Raw genomic sequence first — 23,536 nt, forward strand, 5'->3', positions numbered from 1 at the left:
TCATTTACCTAAAGCCAGACATCCTAGAATGCGGAGTCCAGTGGGCCTCAGGAAGCATCACTACGAACAAAGCTAGTGGAAGTGATGGAATTCCAGTTGAGCTATTTCAAATCCTGAAAGATGATGCCATGAAAGAGTTGCAGTCAATATGCCAGCAAATTTGGAAAACTCAGCAGTGGCCACAAGACTGGAAAAGGTCAGTTTTCATTCCAATCCCAAAGAAAGGCAATGCCAAAGAATGTTCAAACTACCACACAATTGCACTAATCGCACAGGCTAGCAAAGTGATGCTCAAAATTCTGCAAGCCAGGCTTCAACAGTACATGAACTGTTAACTTCCAGATGTTCAATGTGAATTTTGAAATGTCAGAGGAACCAGAGATCAAACTGTGAACATCTGTTGGATCATCAAAAAAGCACGAGAGTTCCAGAAAAACATCTACTTCTATTTTATTGATTACAAGCATTTGACTGTATGGATCACAACAAGCTGTGGAAAATTCTGAAAGAGATGGGAATACCAGACCACCTGACCTGCCTCCTGAGAAATCTGTATGCAGGTCAAGAAGAAATAGTTAGAACTGGACATGAACAACAGACTGATTCCAAATCGGGAAAGGAATATGTCAAGGCTGTATATTGTCACACTGCTTATTTATTTTATATGCAGAGTACATCATGAGAAATGCTGAGCTAGTTGAAGCACAAGCTGGAATCAAGATTGCTGCGAGAAATATCAATAACCTCAGATATGCAGATGACACCACTCTGATGACAGAAAGTGAAGAACTAAAGAGTCCTTTGATGAAAGTAAAAGAGCAGAGTGAAAAAGTTGGCTTAAAACTCAACATTCAAAAAACTAAGATCATGACATCCAGTCCCATCACTTCATGGCAAACAGATGAGGAAACAATGGAAACAGTGAGAGACTATTTTCTTGGGCTCCAAAATCACTGCAGATGCTGACTGCTGCCATGAAATTAAAAGACACTTGCTCCTTGGAAAAAAAGTTATGACCAACCTAGACAGCATATTAAAAAACAGAGACATTACTTTGCCAAAAAAGGTCCATCTAGTCAAAGGTATTATTTTTCCTATAGTCATGTACGAATCTGAGAGTTAGACTATAAAGAAAGCTGAGCACAGAAGAATTTATGCTTTTGAACTGTGGTGTTAGAGAAGACTCTTGAGAGCCTCCTGGACTGCAAGGAGATCCAACCAGTCCATCCTAAAGAAAATCAGTCCTGACTATTCATTGGAAGGACTGATGCTGAAACTCCAATACTTTGGCCACCTGATGTGAAGAACTGACTCATTGAAAAAGACTCTGATGGTGGGCAAGACTGAAGGTGGGAGGAGAAGGGGACGACAGAGGATGAGATGGTTGGATGGCATTACCAACTCAATGGACATGAGTTGAGTAAGCTTGAGGAGTTAGTGATAGACAGGGAATCCTAGTGTGCTGCAGTCCATGGGGTCGCAGAGTCTGACAGGACTGAGTGACTGAACTGATACTGAACTGATATTTGCATGAAATGTTCCCTTGGTATCTCTAATTTTCTTGGTGATCTCTAATCTTTTCCATTCTATTGTTTTCCTCTATTACTTTGCATTGTTCACTTAAGAAGTCTTTCTTATCTCTCCTCGACATTCTTTAGAACTCTGCATTCAGCTGGGTATGTCTTTCCTATTCTCCTTTGTCTTTCACTTATCTTCTTTTCGCAACTATTTGTAAGGCCTCCTCAGATAACCATTTTGCCTTCATTCATTTCCTTTACTTTGGGATGGTTTTCATCACCATCTCCTGTACAATGTTACAAACCTCTATCCATAGTTCTTCAGGCACTTTGGGTGCTGCACTCAATATGCCAACAAATTTGGAAAACTCAGCAATGGCCACAGAACTGGAAAAGGTCAGTTTTCATTCCAATCCCAAAGAATTTGGGGCAATGCCAAAGAATATTCAAACTACCATACAACTGCACTCATTTCACTTGCTAACAACGAAAGGCTCAAAATCTTTCAAATTAGGCTTCAACAGTACATGAACCGAGAACTTCGAGATGTTCAAGCTGGATTTAGAAAAGACAGAGAAACCAGAGATCAAACTGCCAACATCCAAAGGATCATCGAAAAAGCAAAAGAGTTCCAGAAAAACATCTATTTCTGCTTCATTGACTATGCTAAAGCCTTTGACTGTGTGGATCACAACAAAATGTGGAAAATTCTTAAAGAGATGGAAATACCAGACCACTTTACCTGTCTCCTGAGAAACGTGTATGCAGATCAAGAAGCAATAGTTAGAACCGAACACAGAACAATGGATTGGTTCCAAATTGGAAAAGGAGTATAATAAGGCTGTCACCCTGCTTATGCAGAGCACATCAGGCAAAATACCAGGCTGGATAAATCACAAGCTAGAATCAAGACTGCTGGGAGAAATATCAACAACCTCAAATATGCAGATGACACCACACTAATGGCAGAAAACAAAGAGGAACTAAAGAGCCTCCTGATGAAGGTGAAAGAGAAGCGTGAAAAAGCTGGCTTAAAACTCAACATTCAAAAAACTAAGATCATGGCATCTGGCCTTATCACTTCAGGGCAAATAGATAGGAAAACAATGGAAACAGTGGCAGATTTGACTTTCTTGGATTCCAAAATCACTGCAGACTGTGATTTTAAAAGACACTTGTTCCTTAGAAGAAAAGCTATGATGAACCTACACAGCATATCATGAAGCAGAGACATCACTCTGCCAACAAAGGTCTATATAGTCAAAGCTATGGTTGGCTCAGAGATTAAAGCGTCTGCCTCCAATGTGGGAGACCTGGGTTCGATCCCTGGGTCGGGAAGATCCCCTGGAGAAGGAAATGGTAATCCACTCCAATATTCTTGCCTGGAGAATCCCATGGACGGAGAAGCCTGGTAGGCTACAATCTATGGGGTCGCAAAGAGTCAGACACGACTGAGCGACTTCACTTACTTACTTATGGTTTTTCCAGTAGTTGTGTATGGATGTGAGAGTTGGACCATAAACAAGGGTGAGTGCCAAAGAACTGATGCTTTCAAACTGTGGTGCTGGAGAAGACTCTTGAGAGTCCCTTAGAGAGCAAGGAGATCAAACCAGTCAATGCTAAAGGAAATCAACCCTGAATATTCATTGGAAGGACTGATGCTGAAGTGGTCAATACTGTGGCCACCTGATGCCAAGAGCTGGCTCACTGGAAATGAAACTGATTTTTGGAAAGACTGAGGGCAGGAGGAGAAGGGAGTGACCGAAGATGAGATGGCTGGGTGGTATCACCAACTCAATGGACATGAGTTTGAGCAAACTTGGGAAATAGTGAAGGACAGGGAAGCATAGGGTGCTGCACTCCATGGGGTCACAAAGTCAGATATGACTTAATGACTCAACAACAATGTGTATTCTCCCAGAACACTTCATGCTTCCTTTTATCACGGCACCTACTGCTGTAAAATAATAGTCTGTTTGTCCACCTCCTTCTCTGGACTCTAGGCTCCCCAAGGGAAGGAACATGGGTCTTAATAATCCCTGTATCCCTAGTATCAGCATAGTGGCTGGTACAGAGGTGTTACACAAATGTAGGTTCAATGATAGATAGCTGAGTAATAAATATGAATTTCTGCCACTACTCTCAAAGCTCCTGTAAAATGTCTATTTCATATCTCTGATGAAGCCCAGGAGTGTGTTGACTGACACACAGAGAAAATTAGATCTAAATGAAACATGTCTGTTGCCAACATAGTCCCCTTCAATCTTCACTGTTGTCCATGCATTCTCCGTCATGAAGCCCTCTCTAATCTCAATTCCATTTCTCAATGCCTTGCTTTTCTTCTTGACCCCTGGAACACCCCCATACTGGGCTTAACACTGGAAATTAGTCAAGTTTAAAACCCAATACTTATTTTGAATTAATGTGTACTTTTCTAAAGCTTAAAGAAAGTACACTTTTCCCACACACATTCTTCATTTGAAATGCTAACAATTTCTTTCACATCTTTAAAAACTATTCTTTTCCCATCATCCAAGTCAATTCCTTCTGAAATGTTCAGCATCACAATCTCAATTACACTTCCCCTTTCTTCCTTACCATTAGGAACTAGTCCACAGTGCCATAATCAGAGTTTTTCTTTTCATGGGTTGCTGACAATATCACTCTTACAGCCTCCAAATTCCCAAATGCTTTTGAGTCTTTAATTCTAATTTAGAGATTATTATTCTTACTTCTATTCACACTGACCTCTCTTTCTCCTGTCACTATTATAAATCTATTCCTTGCCAAAGATCAAGAAAGAATTTTTTAAATTCCTGACATGGAATATGGAACTAGATCTTGGTTTTTGAGAATACTGTTCAAATTTAAAGGTGGTTTAATGTTCCCTGAATTACAGCTTTAACGCCCCATTTCCACCCCGGCTCTCAAATCCTACTGAGGTTTTCTGTCACTTGCCATCAGTTTGTCTATATACTGACAAAAAATTTAGAAAGCTGCACATTCCTAATGAGTTGTTTTGCTCACTCACCTTACCTGTGAGTAAAAACAATGAAATGTGAGTGTATCCTGGCAATTCTAGAGATAAACCTATTACATACAGTATATGTATGAATGTATTTTATTGGGGGCAGAAATTATCTTTTATTTAACTCTGCATCCCCAGCACATAGCATTCTGCCTGATACAGAGTAGGGTTTAATAAATGCCAGAGTGAAAAGAAAAAATGAACAAATAAACAAACATAGAACCTCTGATTAAAAGCTAAAAAAACAGTGAGCATTTGTTTCCTAAGTCCACTTTAACAGTGGACCACAAAGTAGGTCTTAAAACAGTAAATCATTACTCTCTCACAGTTCTACAGGCTAGAAGTCCAAAATCAAGGTGTATGCACAATGTTGCTCTCCCGACAGGCTCTGGAGAAGGATGTGTTCCATGCCTCTCCCCCAGCTCCCAACAGCCTCAGGCATCCTTGATTTGAGGCTCTATAGCTCCAATCTCTGCCTCCATCTTCACCTTATCTTCTTGTCTATCTTCTTCCTTTCTCTTCTCTTATACACTTGTGATTGGATTACCAGGATGATCTCATCTCGATTCTTAATTATATAGGCAAAGACCCTTTATCCAAATAAGATCACATACAGTTTCCAGTGGATCTAGCTTTTGGGGTGAGAGGAGCACCATTCAAGCCATGACAATAAGGTATAGTATGATCGCAATTATTTTTTAAATAAATAGTATGTGGAATAGAAACAGAAAAGAAGAGGAGAAAACAAAGATACTCAGATGTAAGAGAAAAGGGAGCAATAAAATGCCTTCACAAGTTCATTGCAGTTAACACTGATCTGGATAGTGGAATCAAGAGAAATATCTATCCTTTATACTCTTTTTAAGTTGTCTTCATTTTCTACCCACAAAAGACAGATAATATATCAATATAAAATGCATGGGAGAAGGGAACACATTGAGATTAATCTCAGAAGATCTAAAGCAAAAATGCCCTTGTAGTAGAAATATACACAGTTAATCAATAGTAAGTAGTTAATTGACAAGTGCTGTCAAAATTTTTCCTGGGTTTGGTTTAGACAAACCAGTGGGCTCTGACTGAAACCAAATTTATTTACTATAATATTATGATCTCTTTTAGCTTTCAGATTTTATCTTAAAAAGCCTTTACATTACTAAAATTAATGTTCTAACATTTCCAAGGCCTTTGTGGCTTAGATTTATGTTTGTTTTTTCAAAAGAAATTCTAGATCTCTCCTCATGACAACAGAGAAGTGATGCATAAACCTATTTTTAAAAAAAGAGAAGCAAGTTTTAAATGTTACATAGAATGTGGTGTATTTTTAGCTTCTATTGTCATCTCAGATAAAGTGGGTACTAGCTACAGAATAACCTGATATTTTGGTGAGCAGCTGCAACAGAGTTTGTGTTCAGAGCCAAGGAAGAACCAAACTACTCTGAGTAATAAAAGGGAGATAAATATGAGAAGCCCCAGAACTGAGAGAAGGAGACTGAAGTCAGCTATACTGAGCATTAGATGGGTCAAGGAGAAATGATACAGCCAATAGCCAAGAGAACTCTGCGGAAGAAAAATGGTAAAAGGCGATTTCGCATTGTTTGCTATGGAATTTGTGAAATAAACTTCCTTGTTTATACCCCCTACAAAGTCTTAATTCAACTCTACCTTGCTCTCTAATGCTTTCATCTACGGGAGCAGGGGGATTCTTCAAGGGAATTTTAAGAGGAAAAAAAAGTGGCTAACATCTGGGTTATATAAACTTTAAAAAGAAATTAGGAGATGCCTCTGAAAAAAAGCCCATGTGCAGAGTTTTGAAAGTGCTATAATTTCCTATTATTTCAAGATGTACATCATTCAGGGAAATAGTCACCATTTAGAAATTCAACACTTAAAAAATTGTATTCATTCAATATAATAATTGATTACAATAGAAAAATCATTTATAAGAAAGAACTACAATGTCAAAGCTTACATACAAAAACCAGTATATTCCATCTGCAAAACTGACATGTAGAATTGCCCATGAAATGATCGGTCTAAGAGTTAAACGGAAATTAATTTGAGGGTGAAACTATTCTTGAGACTATTCTTTTACTCTGACTTAGCAGTGTGATCTAAAGTTAAATCAATTTAAAACCATTTCCACTGAGTCCAAAAAACACTGAGACTACTCCCATTAGCTTGTTTTTTAATTCATTGTCATTTTAGCCCATAATAGTGTGTTTTATTAATATTGTTTTAAAAAAAGAAGAATCAATATTTTTCACCTCAAATTTTCTTTTCAAATATGCAGAGCTATTCATATAGACCCTGAATATCTGTCTCCTAGACCCAGCAGTGCCATCATAACATAAATTATCTACAAAGGGCTAGACATTTTTAAAAACACTGAAACTTGATGCTCTGTCTTGTATTTAACACAGAAGTTTCCACTCTGGTTGCAAACCCACGGGCCCTCATGAAGAAGAGATAACTTAATGCAGAGTTCATTCATTCTTCCGTGAAATTAATAGAATTCTAGAACCTTGCATGTTTCCACTCACCCAATTACAAGCAGCACACAGACACACTAAACATGCATCAGCTTCAGATTCATCAAGTTCAATGACCTCAGTTAGTTTTTGTTTAGGAAGCTCAAGGGCAAAAAGAGCATATTTAATAAGAAATAATAATCTGCTCTTACCCAAGACTGACATTTTGGATCATAATCCAACAAAGGATGATGACATACGTGAATTACCCCCTCCTGAGTCAGTTATTGCCAAGAATTCAACAGCGTATGATAGATCTTTTGACCATAGGTCTACATACCTCTAATCTGGCAATACAAATATGGGAAGAGTTCCTTCTTAGCTGCCTAAAGGATCTGCTAGCCTTCGGAATCACTACCCAAATTTCCTCAAGGAACTCTGCAAACCAAAGGCTGATGCATGCGAGTGCCATATAGCTAGTAACTGTAGTATAAAGCTTATATTCAAACCGTTTCAAATTACTGATGTTTGGGGACTTACATGTGTCACTAGCACGCTGTTTTAAAGCAGAATGTTCTGGAGCTTTTTTTCATGTTGTGCTATGATTAAGCAAAGATACACTTGAAAGTTGATGGTGGTGGTCTGACAGGAAACCCTTGTTTCAGGAAACTCTCATGTGTGGTAGAACTGAAACCTCCCACGCTTTGGTCAACATACCTAACCTGGTCCTGCTCACACTTAAACTCGAGATACTCTGACAAAAGTTACTATCAGTGGACTGAGTAATAATCCTTCAAGTTTCAGTTACTTAATATAGGAAATAACAGGGTCAGGGTAATCATTCTAGGTGGATTTGGTAAATACATCACAAAACCCAGTCTTATGGAAAAGGGTAACTATCAATTTAGAAAGATCAAGAAACTATACTTTAAAATTAAAAACAGAGTAAATATCAAGCAGTGAGGAAATGGTCATGTGAATTATAAGATATGAATTCAAGTGAATACAGTCTTTAAAACTGCAACACTTAGGGAGGCTCAACAGGGAGGTGGTGCATATATAATTATGGCTGATCTGTGTTGCTTTATGGCAGAAACCAACAAAACATTGTAATGTTTCCCCAATTAAAAATAAAGTTTTAAAAATGCAACCCTTAAAAATTACATGTATAAAAATAATAGAGATTTGGAAAATGATAATAACATGGTGTGAAGTAAAAACAAGAATAAAAACACACATATATACACAATTATGAAAAATCTTGAGATAGAAGGAAAAAACAGAAAGGAAATATAAGAAAATAGTAACAATAATTACTTTTGGATAGTGGAAGCATGAATGTTATTTTCTCCCTTCTACTTTTTTCTACCTCCCAAATTTCTCTTAATAAACATATGCTATTTTTATAACAGGAAAAAATACCAAATTAAAAAAAAAGAAAGGAAATGTTCCCTTCTAATATCCAATGGAAGATATCAAACTAGAAAATTTGATTAAACAAGGAGAAAATTTACTCCAACTGAATTAATACATTTGTTTTCATAATTATGCAGCATATCTAGGAATATCAGACTTTAAGAGGGAAGACAATACTCTGCAGTACAGAAAGCCCTTGTCTTTCCCTATAAATACTCAGTTTCAAATGAAAAATGATTGAAGAAGATTGACAGGAAGAATTCCGTGAAAGAACTTGGGAAATTTAAGCCAAGTGTGCCAAAGCTCAGGAAAGTATAAAGTGGAATGTGCTACATAAAAAGTTGATGGGCAAGAGCAAACCGACATCTAGAGGAGTCAGGGAAGTGTCCCACCTGAAGGAGGGCAGGGCCAGCTCAGATTCTCCTAGTGTAGAAGTGTAAGTTCAGAAGATGCTAGGTAAGTAACAAATACTAAGAAAAAGTAGCGCTGACTCAGTTTGTTCATAATAACACAAATCACAATGCCAACAGCCAGCCAAAGCAAACAGAGAATCCTGAGTTGAGAACCCAGGAGCCAGCCCCATGGCAAAGAGTTCATTTTCTTCTTTGCTGTTTTCTCATTTGTAACCAAGAGCAGTGCTACTCAATAGAAATAGAATGCCAACCACAAATGTGGGCCACAAAGGTAATCTTAAATTTTCTGGTAGCCACATTCAAAAAAGTTTTTCAGAAGGTAAATTAATATTAATGTTATATTTAACCCAGTGTATACAAAATATAACTTCAAAAAGTAATTTAAAACAAATTATTAATGATACATGTTACATTCTCTTTTTGGTACTAAGTCATTGAAACCTGGCATACACAATGTACTTAACAACACGTCTGAATTTGAACCAGCCTCATTTCAAATGCCCAGGAACCCATGAGGCTAGCAGCTATCTAACTGGGTAGCAGACTTCCACACTCCTTTCCTTGTCCCAAACCCATATGACTAGGAATGTTGATGGGACAGGACAAAAACTGGAAGCTGCATAGATACATGAAAGTCAAGAAACAATTCGGCGCTGAAGACAACACATGTAACTGGAAAGAAAGAAAAGATGAAAATGAGGAAAATTTAAATTTCTCAAAGAAAACCTAGCAGAGTAATCATTGATTGGCCATATGTTTTACTAAAACTGTGAGCCTTACTACAAAAAAATGTAAATCAGCATTACAGAGTTATTCTTTTGTGAGGCTCAGATAGTAAAGAATCCACCTGCAGTGCAGGAGACCCAGGCTTGATCCCTGGGTCGGGAAGATCCCCTGGAGAAGGGAATGGCAACCCACTCCAATATTCTTGCCTGGAGTATTCCATGGACAAAGGAGCCTGGTGGGCCATAGTCCATGGGGTCACAAAAAGTCAGACACAACTGAGCAAATAACACTTTCATTTTCATATAAAAAATTATATCATTTTAAAAAAATCAATGGAATTCTTTCCCTTGGATGTCTTTTACAATTTGAGAGATACAGGCATAAAGATAGAAGTGTGGGTAAAGAAACGGCCTTGCCTGAGCGACTTCACTTTCACTTTTCACTTTCATGCATTGGAGAAGGAAATGGCACCCCACTCCAGTCTTCTTGCCTGGAGAATCCCATGGACGGGGGAGCCTGGTGGGCTGCCATCTCTGGGGTCACACAGAGTCGGACACGACTGAAGCGACTTAGCATAGCATAGCATGGAGGTTCCTGATTGTGTCTGCATAGTCGAATCACTGTGAAACTTGAGAAACACAACACCAAGGCCTCCCGTGCAAGCCACTCATTACTTGCTCTGGGACTGGGTGAGGCACAAGTACAACGCACAGCCCAGGCTGAGAAGTGCTAGGTGGAATGACCTCTGTGGAAACCTTCAGACCGGTTCACACAGCCCCTTACCTGCCTGGGTGTTTCCACAGTGGCAGCTGGCCCAGGATGTTAGCATACCCTGAGGAACCCTCATGAGAAACACTGGGTGTCTCTTGATACGTATTTCAAGAGGAAGAGTCAGCAGACAGCATTTGTAGCCTGGAAGAGAACCTTTTCTTCCCATACATCAGACACAGCAATTTCTACAACATGGAATCATTCACTCCTGCCTAGTTTTAACACTAAAGTCACCACAAGATTTTATCAAAGGTTAATTCAACACTTATTTCTTAAGCACTTTCATGTAAGGTGCAGAAGATTGGTCCTGACTGGAAAGGAACATAAGTAACAAAATCAAAACATGAAATTGAAAAGGAAGGTTATAAAGGAAGAATCTTGTCTCCCTAATTATTGTGTGGCTTAGGTTAATAATGTTCATTAGCTTGCCCCATGCTAAGAATGTAGATGAGTAATGCTCCAGACACTAAAAATAAGGATATATATGCTTCTTCACATACATATTACATATAGATAAACTATATATATTGTGTGTGTTAGTCAGTCGTGTCCAACTCTTTGCGACCTCATAGATTGTAGCCTACCAGGCTCCTCTGTCTGTGGCATTCTCCAGGCAAGAATACTGGAGTGGATTGCCATTCCCTTCTCCAGGGGATCTTCCCAACCCAGGGATCAAATCTAGGTCTCCTGCATTGCAGGCAAATACTTTACCATCTGAGCCACCAGAGAAGCCCATGAAACCATATGTATATACATATATGTAAATTAGACTTCTAATCACTCATGACAATATATAAATGTAGGCTTTGTGGTCTGATTACATCATCTCTATTTATTTTATATATAGTTTATATTATTAATTATGTTTATTTTTCTATAATTATATGCAAAGCCCTTCAGATGCAAAACAAATAGAGAAGACGTGATCAGACCACAAAGTCTACATTTACACATCATGTCGTGAGTGGTTAGAAGTCTAATTAGGCTCTTACTTGCAGTGGAACCCTGGACAAGCCACTCCCTTTCTAGGCCTTAATCTCAGCATCTCTAAAAAGAAGCACTATCACCACACCTTGGGGTTTTATCAGAATTAAATGTGGAAGCATGGAGCCCACACATGGTGGTTGTTGATTAAGTATGTGTTGAATCTGAACGTAAATGCCCATCTTCCTCACTTCTGAGAGCAGCAGAAGGGATACCTGAAGGCCAGAGGAAAATTAATTGCCCAAAATCTCATAGTGATCACTTACACAGACCATGTTTTCTGACTGTGCTTTCATCACATCCCCTTCCTCTCAGGGATCTCCCGCCCAAGACTGATCTTGCCTCCCCTCCCTCCAGGACAAGCTGATGATGCCTCCCCTGCCCTAACGTGAACCTCAAGTTCAAGCCTTCTTCCAGAAGCACAAAGGGAAGCCACAGGTACCTGGCAGTACCCAGCCCAGTAAGACACTCATCTCCAGCAACATCCAGACACCTGTGATTCTCTACAGGCTTTTTACTTTAACCCTGCGTCATGACCCACAGCACATGACCCCAAAGCACTTTCCTAATATTTTCCTTTAACACTGCCATGGGATTAAGCATGCATTAACTACTCTTAAGTCAACTTCCTTGAAAGCAGATCCTGAGATGAGGATTCATACTCTAAGGATTCATTATGAAAGCACTTCTGAGAGAAAATGGAAATGAAGATGAGAAGCACGTGCAAGGGGAAGAAGCCACGCAAGGGTATGACTGCAGGCAAAGACCCACCCGCCTGATTTCAACACACACTTGCAGTGCAAATTAAACCTCATAGTTTATCCAACTCGAGGTAAGGGCACTGCTCTTTCTTACTCTTGCACCAACTGGTCATTGGTTCCAGTAGTCCAAGGGCAGTGCTCTGAAGAAAGTAGCAAGTGCAAGCCCTTTGAAGCAATGCAGACAGCAGCCTAGGTTAAGGCAAGCAACACAGTAGTGGTCTGACATGTCCCTCACAGCATCCTCTACAATCACCAGCTCCAAAGGAGGACTGAAATCTCCCTGGGCTTTCTCAAATCTAAGCGCATTTGATATTTCCAACTTTGCAAGTCCCCAAAAGTGAAAAGCCAGTCTTGAAAGCCAGAGTACATTCTGTGAAGACCACAACCCCAGCCACTGGTATTGGCTAGTAAAGGGACCCTGCAACATTTTACAGATAAAGCTCCTCTGGTAGATTGCCCTCTCAGAAAGAATACTTGTTACTTCTCAGTTTGAAAGTTCAGCAGCCACTCAGCCACTGTGCTAGGCTCAAGGGACACAGACATGATCAACAGAAATGGCCAAAGGAGCTCACAGTAGTAGATGATCTTAAAAATGAAAAATCCTGTGTGATTAACCATATCTTAAAGAATACTCCATTCTCAGGACTGCCCTATGGTCCAGCAGTTAAGAATCCACCTTCCGATGGAGGGGACCCAGATTCGATCACAGGTCAGGGAACTAAGATCCAGTATGCCACAACTAAGACTTGATGCAGCCAAAAAATAAATAAATAAATATTCTGAAAAAAAGAACACTCCATTCTGGATACGTGCTTCTACCTTCAACTGTGCAGAATCAGCAACAGTACTTTTCAAAATGTCACACATATCAAATTACAAACAGATGCTACCTCTAAAGGAATTGACAAGAAGCTAAATGAAAGCACAAGTAAGACTAGCGCTACTTCTAATAATCATGACAAAGACTGTTGTGTGGGACACATACAAGCATCAAGTTTCTGAATATCTAAGTTACTGGATTACTCCCATGGGCTCCAGGTAGAGGCCTCAATATCTTTCACTGCCCAAATACAGTCACAAAATTTAACTGGTAATTTGAGATTCATTTAAAGATATACTGAAGCCTTTAGCTCAAATTCATCATGTAATTGCACATATTTTTAATATAGTCCATATGAGATGATAATTCAAAGTAATGAGACTGATTATCAAATATTCTTTGGGGAATTAGTCAGATCATATTGTCAGATCTAATTCCCAGTCAGAACTGCAAGGCTTGAGAAATTCAAGATAGGCAACAGTCCAACTCAAAGTCATATACTACATCAGCTTACAAAGAGTCACCACCTCATAAGAACTTGCTCAACACCACAAAAGTATTCAGGGTCAGGACTAAACTCAGGTCTCTCTGGGCGCGAAACCCAGGCTTTTAAACACCATGCTATAGTGGCTACAACCCAAAACCTGCTGACGCTGGAAACAAACCATATGGTTCCAAGCATCTTTATGACTTATCCATGTCACACCGGGATCACACTCTCAGACGCTCTGTTTCTATAACTGTGGTTTTAGATTAAGATCATTTTTCTTCACTGTGCATTTAACACCATTTTCTAAAATAATCTAATAAAGGAAAACTACATGTTCATTGCACTGTAAATAATCGATCAATACTTTACTTATAGAAAGAGATTAATTACTTTAATCCTACCAGTTATTGTCTAAGCTACCTAGCCCTTCTCAATGTCCATTTCTTGGAATTTTTCCATCTCATGTGATTAACTCATTTTATGATATTTCCTTTAAAAACTACATTATTCACAGTATCCAAAAGCTTCAAAATCATTAGCAGACATGACTGATTGCCAGACTGAAGTACAATGTTACAAATTTACTTCGCCATATGTTACTATTAGAAAAAAACGGATAAAGAAAGAGACTAAGAAACAATGAAATGAAAGTTTAAAATGTACCTTTTTGAAAGTTTTCTGAAGGCATTTTTGCTATTGTTTGTGTGTAAATACACATTTTAAACCATTTCAGGGTCAAGAACCATTCCCGTATATATATTTTTTATTGATGGATGAATTTTACAGCAATTAAACATCTGTATTATGGTGGATAATCCATCCTAAATTCAACTATCAAGCTGGTACAAAGTTCTTATCACTATATTTATATGTGTTGAAGTCTCTTTAGCAATATTCCCAGAAATTACCAAATTAAATCATTCAAATACTTACTAAACATCTACTACATAAAAGACATCATATGTGTGCCAGTTCCAAATAGTGTTAGATCTAGAAATGAAAAAGTAACTATAGCATGTCTGTATTCAACAAAGGAAACTCCAAAGGAATTTATTTGAAGTAGAAGTTGAGCAGGTAGCACAAGCATCTGCTGAACATAAGAGAGCGCCATGAAGATACAAAGGACTTACACTGCAATTTTTAACAAGTTAAAAGGGGGAAGAAACATATATTCAACTAAAAGAGAAACCCACCAATGGTCAAAACCTGTTTGATGACCAGAAATCTTAAAAGTAACTTAAAGAATGTATTTCTTACTTGCTGTCGATGAGCACTTCAGATTGCCGATTATTCACCTGATTATCACTCTTGTGGCGAAACTGAAAATCAAAGCATTTGTGAAAAGATATATTAAATCAGTGCTCTGTGGTGACCTAAATAGGAAAGAAATCCCAAAAAGAGGGGAATATATGTATACATATGTACAGCTAATTCACAATGCTATAGAGCAAAAACTAACACAACATTGTAAAGCAAATATACTCCAATAAAAATTTTTTAAAACATATTAAATCACACTTTGTCAGCACAAATAGTGACACTGAAACTACTTTGAGTTCACTTGTTTGGTAAACAACATCAAGTCTAAAATGAGCATGACTTATGCTTACCTTGGCCCCAGCTCCATGTGTTCTAAATTAAGACCCTTCTCACTCAATCTCATTCTGGGTGTCACCAATGGAATAAGTCTGGCCACATGCTCTTCAAATTCCCACACATTTTTAGCCGTCTTCTAAGAAGACAATGTGCCCTTTACTCTGTCGCATAGTTCCAGAGAAAACCATACATGAATTTTGATGTCTTCAACAAGGAATGGGGGCTTCCATTTTTCTCACATATGTGCTCAATACTTTACTGAACATCATCCATTCTGTTTTATGGATTTCTTTGAAGTCAAGCAATTACTTGTTAACAGTGATCTTATGAAATATTGAACATTTAAAACAAAATCAAAATACAATACTGAACCACCTTTGGTGTGGATTTATGTTTTTATGCCAAAGTGATCCTATGTCTTATGCTATATTTCAGTAATGTAAATATCTTATATTACTTAGAAGAATCCACACATTATGAGCCTTCTACTAAACTAGTAAATGAGCAGCCATTCAGATAGGAACAGGCTAAAGTAGAGATAAAATGTTGTTTCAATTGATTAGGCTAAATGAACAGATGAAAAGGTGGTAGTATCAGGACATAAGAAATTTTGATTTCATAGATTTTAATCACCAGGATTATCACTTTTTCCTTTAAAAAAAAAAAAAACCTAACATTGTATTAATATCACAGTATATAAATTGCTTCAATCAGCCCTTCCCCTTTTCAACATCCTTAACAAATCCATCCCATTCTTTCTGTTATGCTATGCTCAGTGCATACAATTACACTGATTGCCGTGTATAAGTAAATGAATATTACTAAGGAAAAAAGATACTTAGCATTTGTTAACAGGAAAAGAGTTTTATAACACTGGTAGAAGAGTAAATTATGTCAACCCATCATTGGCATGCGAATTTCTCTCCAGCAATAAGAATGGAAACATTATTCTGTCAGAATATGTAATTTGAAAGGGGTGGATGTTCTGTTCCCCCCTCCATACCTACACCTCATCTTTCTACACTCTGCCCTGTGCCAGAGGATGCTGATCTATTTAATCCCTGCCTTTTGGGTTGCGCTTGGCTGGTATTGACAGAAAATCACGGGGTCAGAGGAGAGTAAAATGGGGTTATATATTACAGGTTTCTTCTGAACTGGGTCAGTAGTGGGTGCTTCCTCTATAGATAGCCCTCAACTTCAGCTCCAGGTCTGGTAACTGCCTCCTCCCTTTGCCCCTTCAGGCCTAGAAGTAGTCCTGCCACCTTCGTTGCTACCCTACATGCTTTTCCTCTCTCACAACACTTTTAATAGTGCCTTCATTATTAATCTTTCTCCGATCTTTGGCCACCTCATGCAAAGAGTTGACTCACTGGAAAAGACTCTGATGCTGGGAGGGATTGGGGGCAGGAGGAGAAGGGGACGACAGAGGATGAGATGGCTGAATGGCATCACTGACTTGATGGACGTGAGTCTGAGTGAACTCCGGGAGTTGGTGATGGACAGGGAGGCCTGGTGTGCTGCGATTCATGGGGTCACAGAGTCGGACACGACTGAGCGACTGAACTGAACTGAATCTTCCCCCATTCCACGGTGACATCTGTTTCCTGCCAAGACCCTAACTGATAAAGATATTCTGTTGTTAAACTAGACATATTACCATAAAAAGATATTCAAACATCAGAGACTTGATATTTAGACACCTCTATATCTAACCTGAACAAGCTTCCCAGGTGGTGCTAGTGGTGAAGAACCCGCCTGCCAGGTAGGAGACATAAGAGATGCAGGTTTGATCCCTGGGTCAGGTACATTCCCTAGAGGGGCATGACAACTCACTCCAGTATTCTGGCCTGGAGAATCCCACGAACAAAGGAGCCTGGCAGTCTACAGTCCATGGGGTCACAAAGAGTCAGACATGACTGAAGCAGCTGAGCACACAACTTGACTAGCTGGTTAGCATCACAGAAAATCACCATGGAGTTCACTGAAAGCTGAGTGGCCTAATCTCCGAGCCTCAGGATGCTCAGGCTTTTCCAAGGGATTTTGCCATTGACACAGATGGGGCCTGGGAGGACTAGAAACAATTATCACAGGTTCAGAAGATATATAAACCTATCACTCAATGGCATATAGAGAGCCATTGAGGCTAGAGCATGTGCAGTCATCTAGGGTGAGAATAGAATTTGTCTGAATTTAGAATGCTTGATTTTCCCAAAACTGTTTTAAATCTGAATATGATTTACTTCATTTGGGTTATGGAGATTTTAAAATGCTCTATCGTCTTATACCTTAATTATTTACATTAGTTGCTTGACTTTTTAAATTACTTGATTTTGTAATTTCATCCAAAGATGGGTTCAATAAAGGACAGAAATGGTATGGACCTAACAGAAGCAGAAGATATTAAGAAGGGGTGGCAACAATATACAGAAGAACTATATAAAAAAGATCTTCACGACCCAGATAATCATGATGGTGTGATCACTCACCTAGAGCCAGACATCCTAGAATGTCAAGTCAAGTGGGCCTTAGAAAGCATCACTATGAACAAAGCTAGTGGAGGTGATGGAATTCCAGTTGAGCTATTTCAAATCCTAAAAACTGATACTGTGAAAGTGCTGCATTCCATGTGTCAGCAAATTTTCAACTGGACTGGAAAAGGTCAGTTTTCATTCCAATCCCAAAGAAAGGCAATGCCAAAGAATGCTCAAATTACCGCACAATTGCACTCATCTCACACACTAGTAAAGTAATGCTCAAAATTCTCCAAGCCAGGCTTTAGCAATACGTGAACCATGAACTTCCAGATGTTCAAGCTGGTTTTAGAAAAGGCAGAGGAACCAGAGAGCAAATTGTCAACCTTCATTGGAGCATCGAAAAAGCAAGAGAGTTCCAGAAAAACATCTATTTCTGCCAAAGCCTTTGACTGTGTGGATCACAATAAACTGTGGAAAATTCTGAAAGAGATGGGAATACCAGACCACCTGACCTGCCTCTTGAGAAATCTGTATGCAGGTCAGGAAGCAACAGTTAGAACTGGACATGGAACAACAGGCTGGTTCCAAATAGGAAAAGGAATACATCAAGGCTGTATACTGTCACCTTGCTTATTTAACTTATATGCAGAGTACATCATGAGAAACCCTGGGCGGGAAGAAGTACAAGCTGGAATCAAGACTGCCAGGAGAAATTTCAATAACCTCAGATATGCAGATGACACCACCCTTATGGCAGAAAGCAAAGAGGAACTAAAGAGCCTCTTGATCAAAGTGAAAGAGGAGAGTGAAAAAGTTGGCTTAAAGTTCAACATCCAGAAAACTAAGATCATGGCATCCGGTCCCATCACTTCAGATAGATAGATGGGGAAACAGTGGTAACAGTGGCTGACTTTAATTTGGGGGGCTCCAAAATCACTGCAGATGATGACTGCAGCCATGAAATTAAAACACGCTTACTCCTTGGAAGGAAAGTTATGACCAACCTAGACAGCATATTAAAAAGCAGAGACATTACTTTGCCAACAAAGGTCCGTCTAGTCAAGGCTATGATTTTTCCAGTGGTCATGTATGGATGTGAGAGTTGGACTATGAAGAAGGCTGAGCACCAAAGAATTGATGCTTTTGAACTGTTGGAGAAGACTCTTGAGAGTCCCTTGGACTGCAAGGAGATCCAACCATTCCATCCTAAAGGAGATCAGTTCTGGGTGTTCATGGGAAGGACTGATGTTGAAGCAGAAACTCCAATATTCTGGCCACCTGATGAAAAGAGCTGACTCATTTGAAAAGACCCTGATGTTGGAAAAGATTGAGGGTGGGAGGAGAAGGGGACAACAGAGGATGAGATGGCATCACTGACTCAAACGGCATGAGTTTGAGTAAACTCTGGGAGTTGGTGATGAGTAGGGAGGCCTGGTGTACTGAGGTTCATGGGGTTGCATAGAGTAGGACATGACTGAGCAACTGAACTGAACTGGTACGATGAGCAGAGGATGCTGCTGCTGCTAAGTCGCTTCAGTCGTATCCAACTCTGTGTGACCCCATTGATGGCAGCCCACCGGGCTCCCCGATCCCTGGGATACTCCAGGCAAGAACACTGGAGTGGGTTGCCATTTCTGTCTCCAATGCATGAAAGTGAAAACTGAAAGTGAAGTTCCTCAGTCATGTCCGACTCTTAGCATCCCCATGGACTGCAGCCCACCAGGCTCCTCCATCCATGGGATTTTCCAGGCAAGAGTACTGGAGTGGGTTGCCATTACCTTTTCTGGAACAGAGGATGTGAGAATGCCTAATATCTACCAGTTCCTAAAACTTAGACAAAGACTTGAGATACAGGATAAATAATACTGTACTGAATGGAAACAGGTTTGTCTATCAATTCTGATCTTATCACTAATTAGCTGTATGTTCATTAGAAAATCTTTAGTTCTTTATAGGTGAGAGTGTCTTCACGTATAAAATGAGGGAGTGAGTGTACTTATTGAAGCCCCCTTGCTATTACCATAAACAGCGCTGGCTCTATGACCTCTATATTAATCATCAAATAATCATAAAGCTTCTTATGGTAAATATTTGCCAAATAACTTCATTCAAAAATTTCAAATGGATCTCTATTTTCTACTTCTGAAAGGTCACAACTAAAACCGAGACCGCAGGAATGCTCCAAAGCAAATACTTACATAGTCATCTGTGGCATCTTTGACAGCTGTCATAGTTACCACTAGGACCAAGGGTACAATGGTGGTAAACCAAGTCAAGGAGGAAATTTCCGGAATCAGCTGAAACAAACATTTCAAGTAGTTTAGTGCTTTTAAGTTTCATAAATGTAGCTTTCAAGTTTTGTCATTCAACTTCATAAGACAACAGAAATTAATGAAATGATATTCAGTTATTTGTACAAATGTAGAACATTCAATAATGTGTTTGCACTCAGATATAAGACACATAGAATAAAAGCATCATTGAACAATTTTCAGACTACCTGGCAAAAAATTAAATTTTTATAGCAAGTTGAGAAGAAAGCTTCTTGAAGTCTTTCACAAATGATTATTTTTTCCCAGGATGATAATGTCACCTATCTTTTCTCAGCTTCTCAATTCAACTTTTCAGTTTTACCAGCTCCTTACAATTCTCAAAGACAGAATCTTCAAGCACCTACCTTGCACCAGACACAATCCCAAATACTTTTAATATATGATATCACTTGATCCTCAGAGAAGTTTATCAAGTTAGATTCTGTACCAGAGGTGTTTTGCACACATCTACAGTGTTTGTATTCCATGTAAATAGTGCACAGCACAGAATACACTGTGAATGACAGCCACAAGTCCAGAAATGCCACAACCCTGGGTACCATTTCCCTACTTTATAAAAAAGTATCAGAGAAGTCAAACTGATTTAGCAGCCCAGAATATACACTGCTAAAAATTGAATCTAGGTCTATTTGACTCCAAAGCTTGGGCCTCTACCTGTAAAGCCACCCACCTAAGAGGGACACAGTGGCAGTCGACATGACTCTCTTACAAAGGTAGTCTTCAAGCAGGGTTCATTTTGGAGTTACTTCAGGGCCATCAGGCAAGGAAGGATGGGTGGAGATGGTCAGTGCATATTGATCAGGCCTCAACCAAACAGCACTACAATAAATTTTATGCAATAGCTTCCTCATAAGATTTAAAAAAAAAAAAAAACCCTCAAAAGCCTCTGAAGGACCAACAAAAACATCAGCCTGAATTGCAGAAAAGATGGATTCTAGTCAGAGTTCTATCATTAACACATGGTAAAAGCTTCACACCTCACTTAACCTCTCCAGATCTCATTTCTGCATCAATTTTAAAAAAAAAGGAGATTATACTGAACCATCCTAAAGACCCCTTCTAGATATAAAATTCTGTGAACAGGAATCTTTGGTCATAAATAAGAAAGCCCATTAGAGAAATTAGAGAAGTGGTGTAAAGGGTCCTATGAAGACACCGAAAGCAAATTCATGGGGGGAAGAGAAAAAAAGTCTTTTCCAAAATTATAAGGTGTACTTTCAGTGCTATTTTTTCTCTTGTTCAGCATCCAGTTCTTTTATATTTTTTTCTCCCTACTCCAGGAGGACTCCTCAGACCCTACCTGCTTACCTCTTAATGATTTCACACCCTTTTAAACTCTCTCTCCAAAGTTCTTTTCAACTTTCCCTTACAGAACTTGGTGACTATTGGTCTTGTGCAGGTATTTAGCCTTTGATGGAGTTTACCACCCACTTCAGGCTGCATTCCAAAGCAATTTGACTCCAGGGAGACCTGGTCTGGTATACCAGGTCTGCCAGCCTCACACCAACCCTGGGCTGGGCCTCCATCAGAAGGAGCAACCAGTTGTTTTCAACTCTTCCCTTATTCCTTAATACCCCTCTACTTTGAGTACACATAATTTTGATGGACTGACTCCATCCAACTGGCTTCTGGACTTTGGCATGTGATCTAGGTCAAGGCAATCACTGCATTAAATTCCTGTGCCAGAATGACAGGTTTGGAAAAGGAAGATAACACCATGGTCCAATTAAAGCTAATCCCAAGACTTTTTAGACAACAGAAAAAGTGATTCATTTTCATTCTCCCTTTCTCCCTCTTTCCTCTCCCCACTGCCTCTCCCTCTCCTTCTCCCCCTCTGCCTCTCTTTTACATCAGCATTGAAGCCAGGAAAATAAAACTCTAAAGTTTTCAAGGATCACCAAGTAGAGAGGGTCTGCCTGAGAGTAAACATGAAGGAAATAAAAAACAGAAAAGTGACATCCTATTGAAATAAATAGTTGTCATAAAGTACATTAAGTGAATTTAGATGTCTGTAACTTACGTTAACTGAATTTAGATGTCTGCAACTTACTACCAAGATTCTTAAGACAGTTATTCTACTGAATAAATAGCTGTTTAGTTAAAGAAAAAATAGTGCTCAAACTATAATCAAGACTGTACATATCCAGTTCATCCTCTTACCTCCTATAATTAATGCATAGCCCAGCTGATTCAGAATCTACCTGTTTGATGTGATTACTCATATAAAATAAATATGAGGTAAATAACTGGCTAATATGAGCCACTTATATGTATGCTAAATCTTTGATTTATGCCTTTCCTTCCTGAAATATCAGTAAAATTTGAAATTTCACTTAGGTTCAAATTTTAGTCAAGTGGGAAGAAAAAGGAAGGTTACCAACTACCAATGAACCACTCAAAACTATAAAAAAGTCACAGTGAAATAACATATAGCATTTACTTATATATACATAAAAATATGTCATTGTTCTTAGATGCAAATAAAATTTACCAAATTAAGTTCCACAAACCACTAGTCAGATAAATTCTTTGTTTCAACTCTGTCAATAACCATGCTGTGAATGTGATAGGGAGATAAAGAAAGGAAGCAGGCTGTGAACAGTAATTATTAGGCTCTGGTTTGGTTCAAATAAAGTGCAAGGCAGCATTTTAAAATGACCTCAATGTTTAAAATGATGAATGTACTAGTTATTTTACCCATTCCTATCCCTCCCACACTTGTGAAGAGAAACTGCAATAAAAACATCAAAAATCTGATAAGGCTGCTTTTCTATGCATGAACATTTAGATAAGTAAAATAATTAATTTTCTCAAATTATATGAATACTCTTAACAAAAACAGATGATGAAGAAATACAACCTAGACATTACCTGCAAAATCAGGAGGAAAAGGAAATATGCATTTGCCACTCTTTGGAACTGTTCAAATAAATTAATCGGCAAGAAGGTGAGAATGCTGTACTTGGATGTGTGGATACGATTATCCTGAAAAAGAGACAGCATCACATTAGTTTGGGGTGAGGCATGACTCACCATCAGAAACAGCTCTAAACTTATGAGACAGAGAATGAGTTATGCCAGAGCAAGAAAGATAAGCTGATTATCTAGGAAATTTTAGACTCTGTGTGGGCCAAGGGTTTCATTTTTCCCAAGAGGACATGCTCCTGATACTAGGTGAAATTACCATTCAAAGTTATAAAATTATCCATGACTTAAAAAATTATCAAATGCAAAAGTCTGCCCCTGACATTTTTTATCCTTATGTACTTACCCACTTGGCAGCCATTTCTTGAGAACCTACTGTTTACAGACACTGAGCTTGTGGCTGGGATTTGTGAAATAAAAAGGAACTTCGGGAATCACTTGGTTCACCTTCCCAAAGCCATGATCCTTTAGATAACTCTGACAAGGGCACCTAGGTCTATCTTTGAGAGTCTTCTGGTGGAGAACTGACCACCTTACAAGGCAGGTGTAATCCTGTTTCCATTTCAGGATGGGAAATGACAGAAAGGCCTTTATTATGAGAGACTCAAATCTGCCTCCCTGTAAATTTTGCCATGCGCCAAATTCTATCCCTGGGGTCACCTAAATAAAGTCTAAGCCCTTTCCATATTGACAATCTTCAAATACTTGAGGGTGACTCACAGGACTTCCCTAAATCCTCTCCATTATGATCTAGGTATTCATGAAACCCTTAGCCATTCTCCATGACTTTTTCATGGACATCTCTTCCTGATCA

General features: G+C 38.9%; 1 protein-coding gene across 1 annotated transcript in view; it reads right to left on the bottom strand.

Annotated features, from left to right (window-relative positions):
• ATP8B4 (ATPase phospholipid transporting 8B4 (putative)) overlaps positions 1 to 23,083 on the bottom strand; it is a 200,755-nt gene extending 177,672 nt beyond the window's left edge. The window contains exons 1-4 of the mRNA XM_068992364.1: positions 23,069 to 23,083; positions 22,669 to 22,782; positions 19,663 to 19,761; positions 14,652 to 14,713 (exon numbers count right to left, since the gene is read on the bottom strand). Of these exons, the coding sequence (XP_068848465.1) occupies positions 14,652 to 14,713; positions 19,663 to 19,761; positions 22,669 to 22,782; positions 23,069 to 23,083 (290 nt within the window). The remainder of the gene's footprint in view (positions 1 to 14,651; positions 14,714 to 19,662; positions 19,762 to 22,668; positions 22,783 to 23,068) is intronic.
• Positions 23,084 to 23,536: the final 453 nt, after the last annotated feature.

Source organism: Capricornis sumatraensis, chromosome 2 (assembly GCF_032405125.1).
Source record: "Capricornis sumatraensis isolate serow.1 chromosome 2, serow.2, whole genome shotgun sequence".
NCBI classification, from domain to species: domain Eukaryota; kingdom Metazoa; phylum Chordata; class Mammalia; order Artiodactyla; family Bovidae; genus Capricornis; species Capricornis sumatraensis.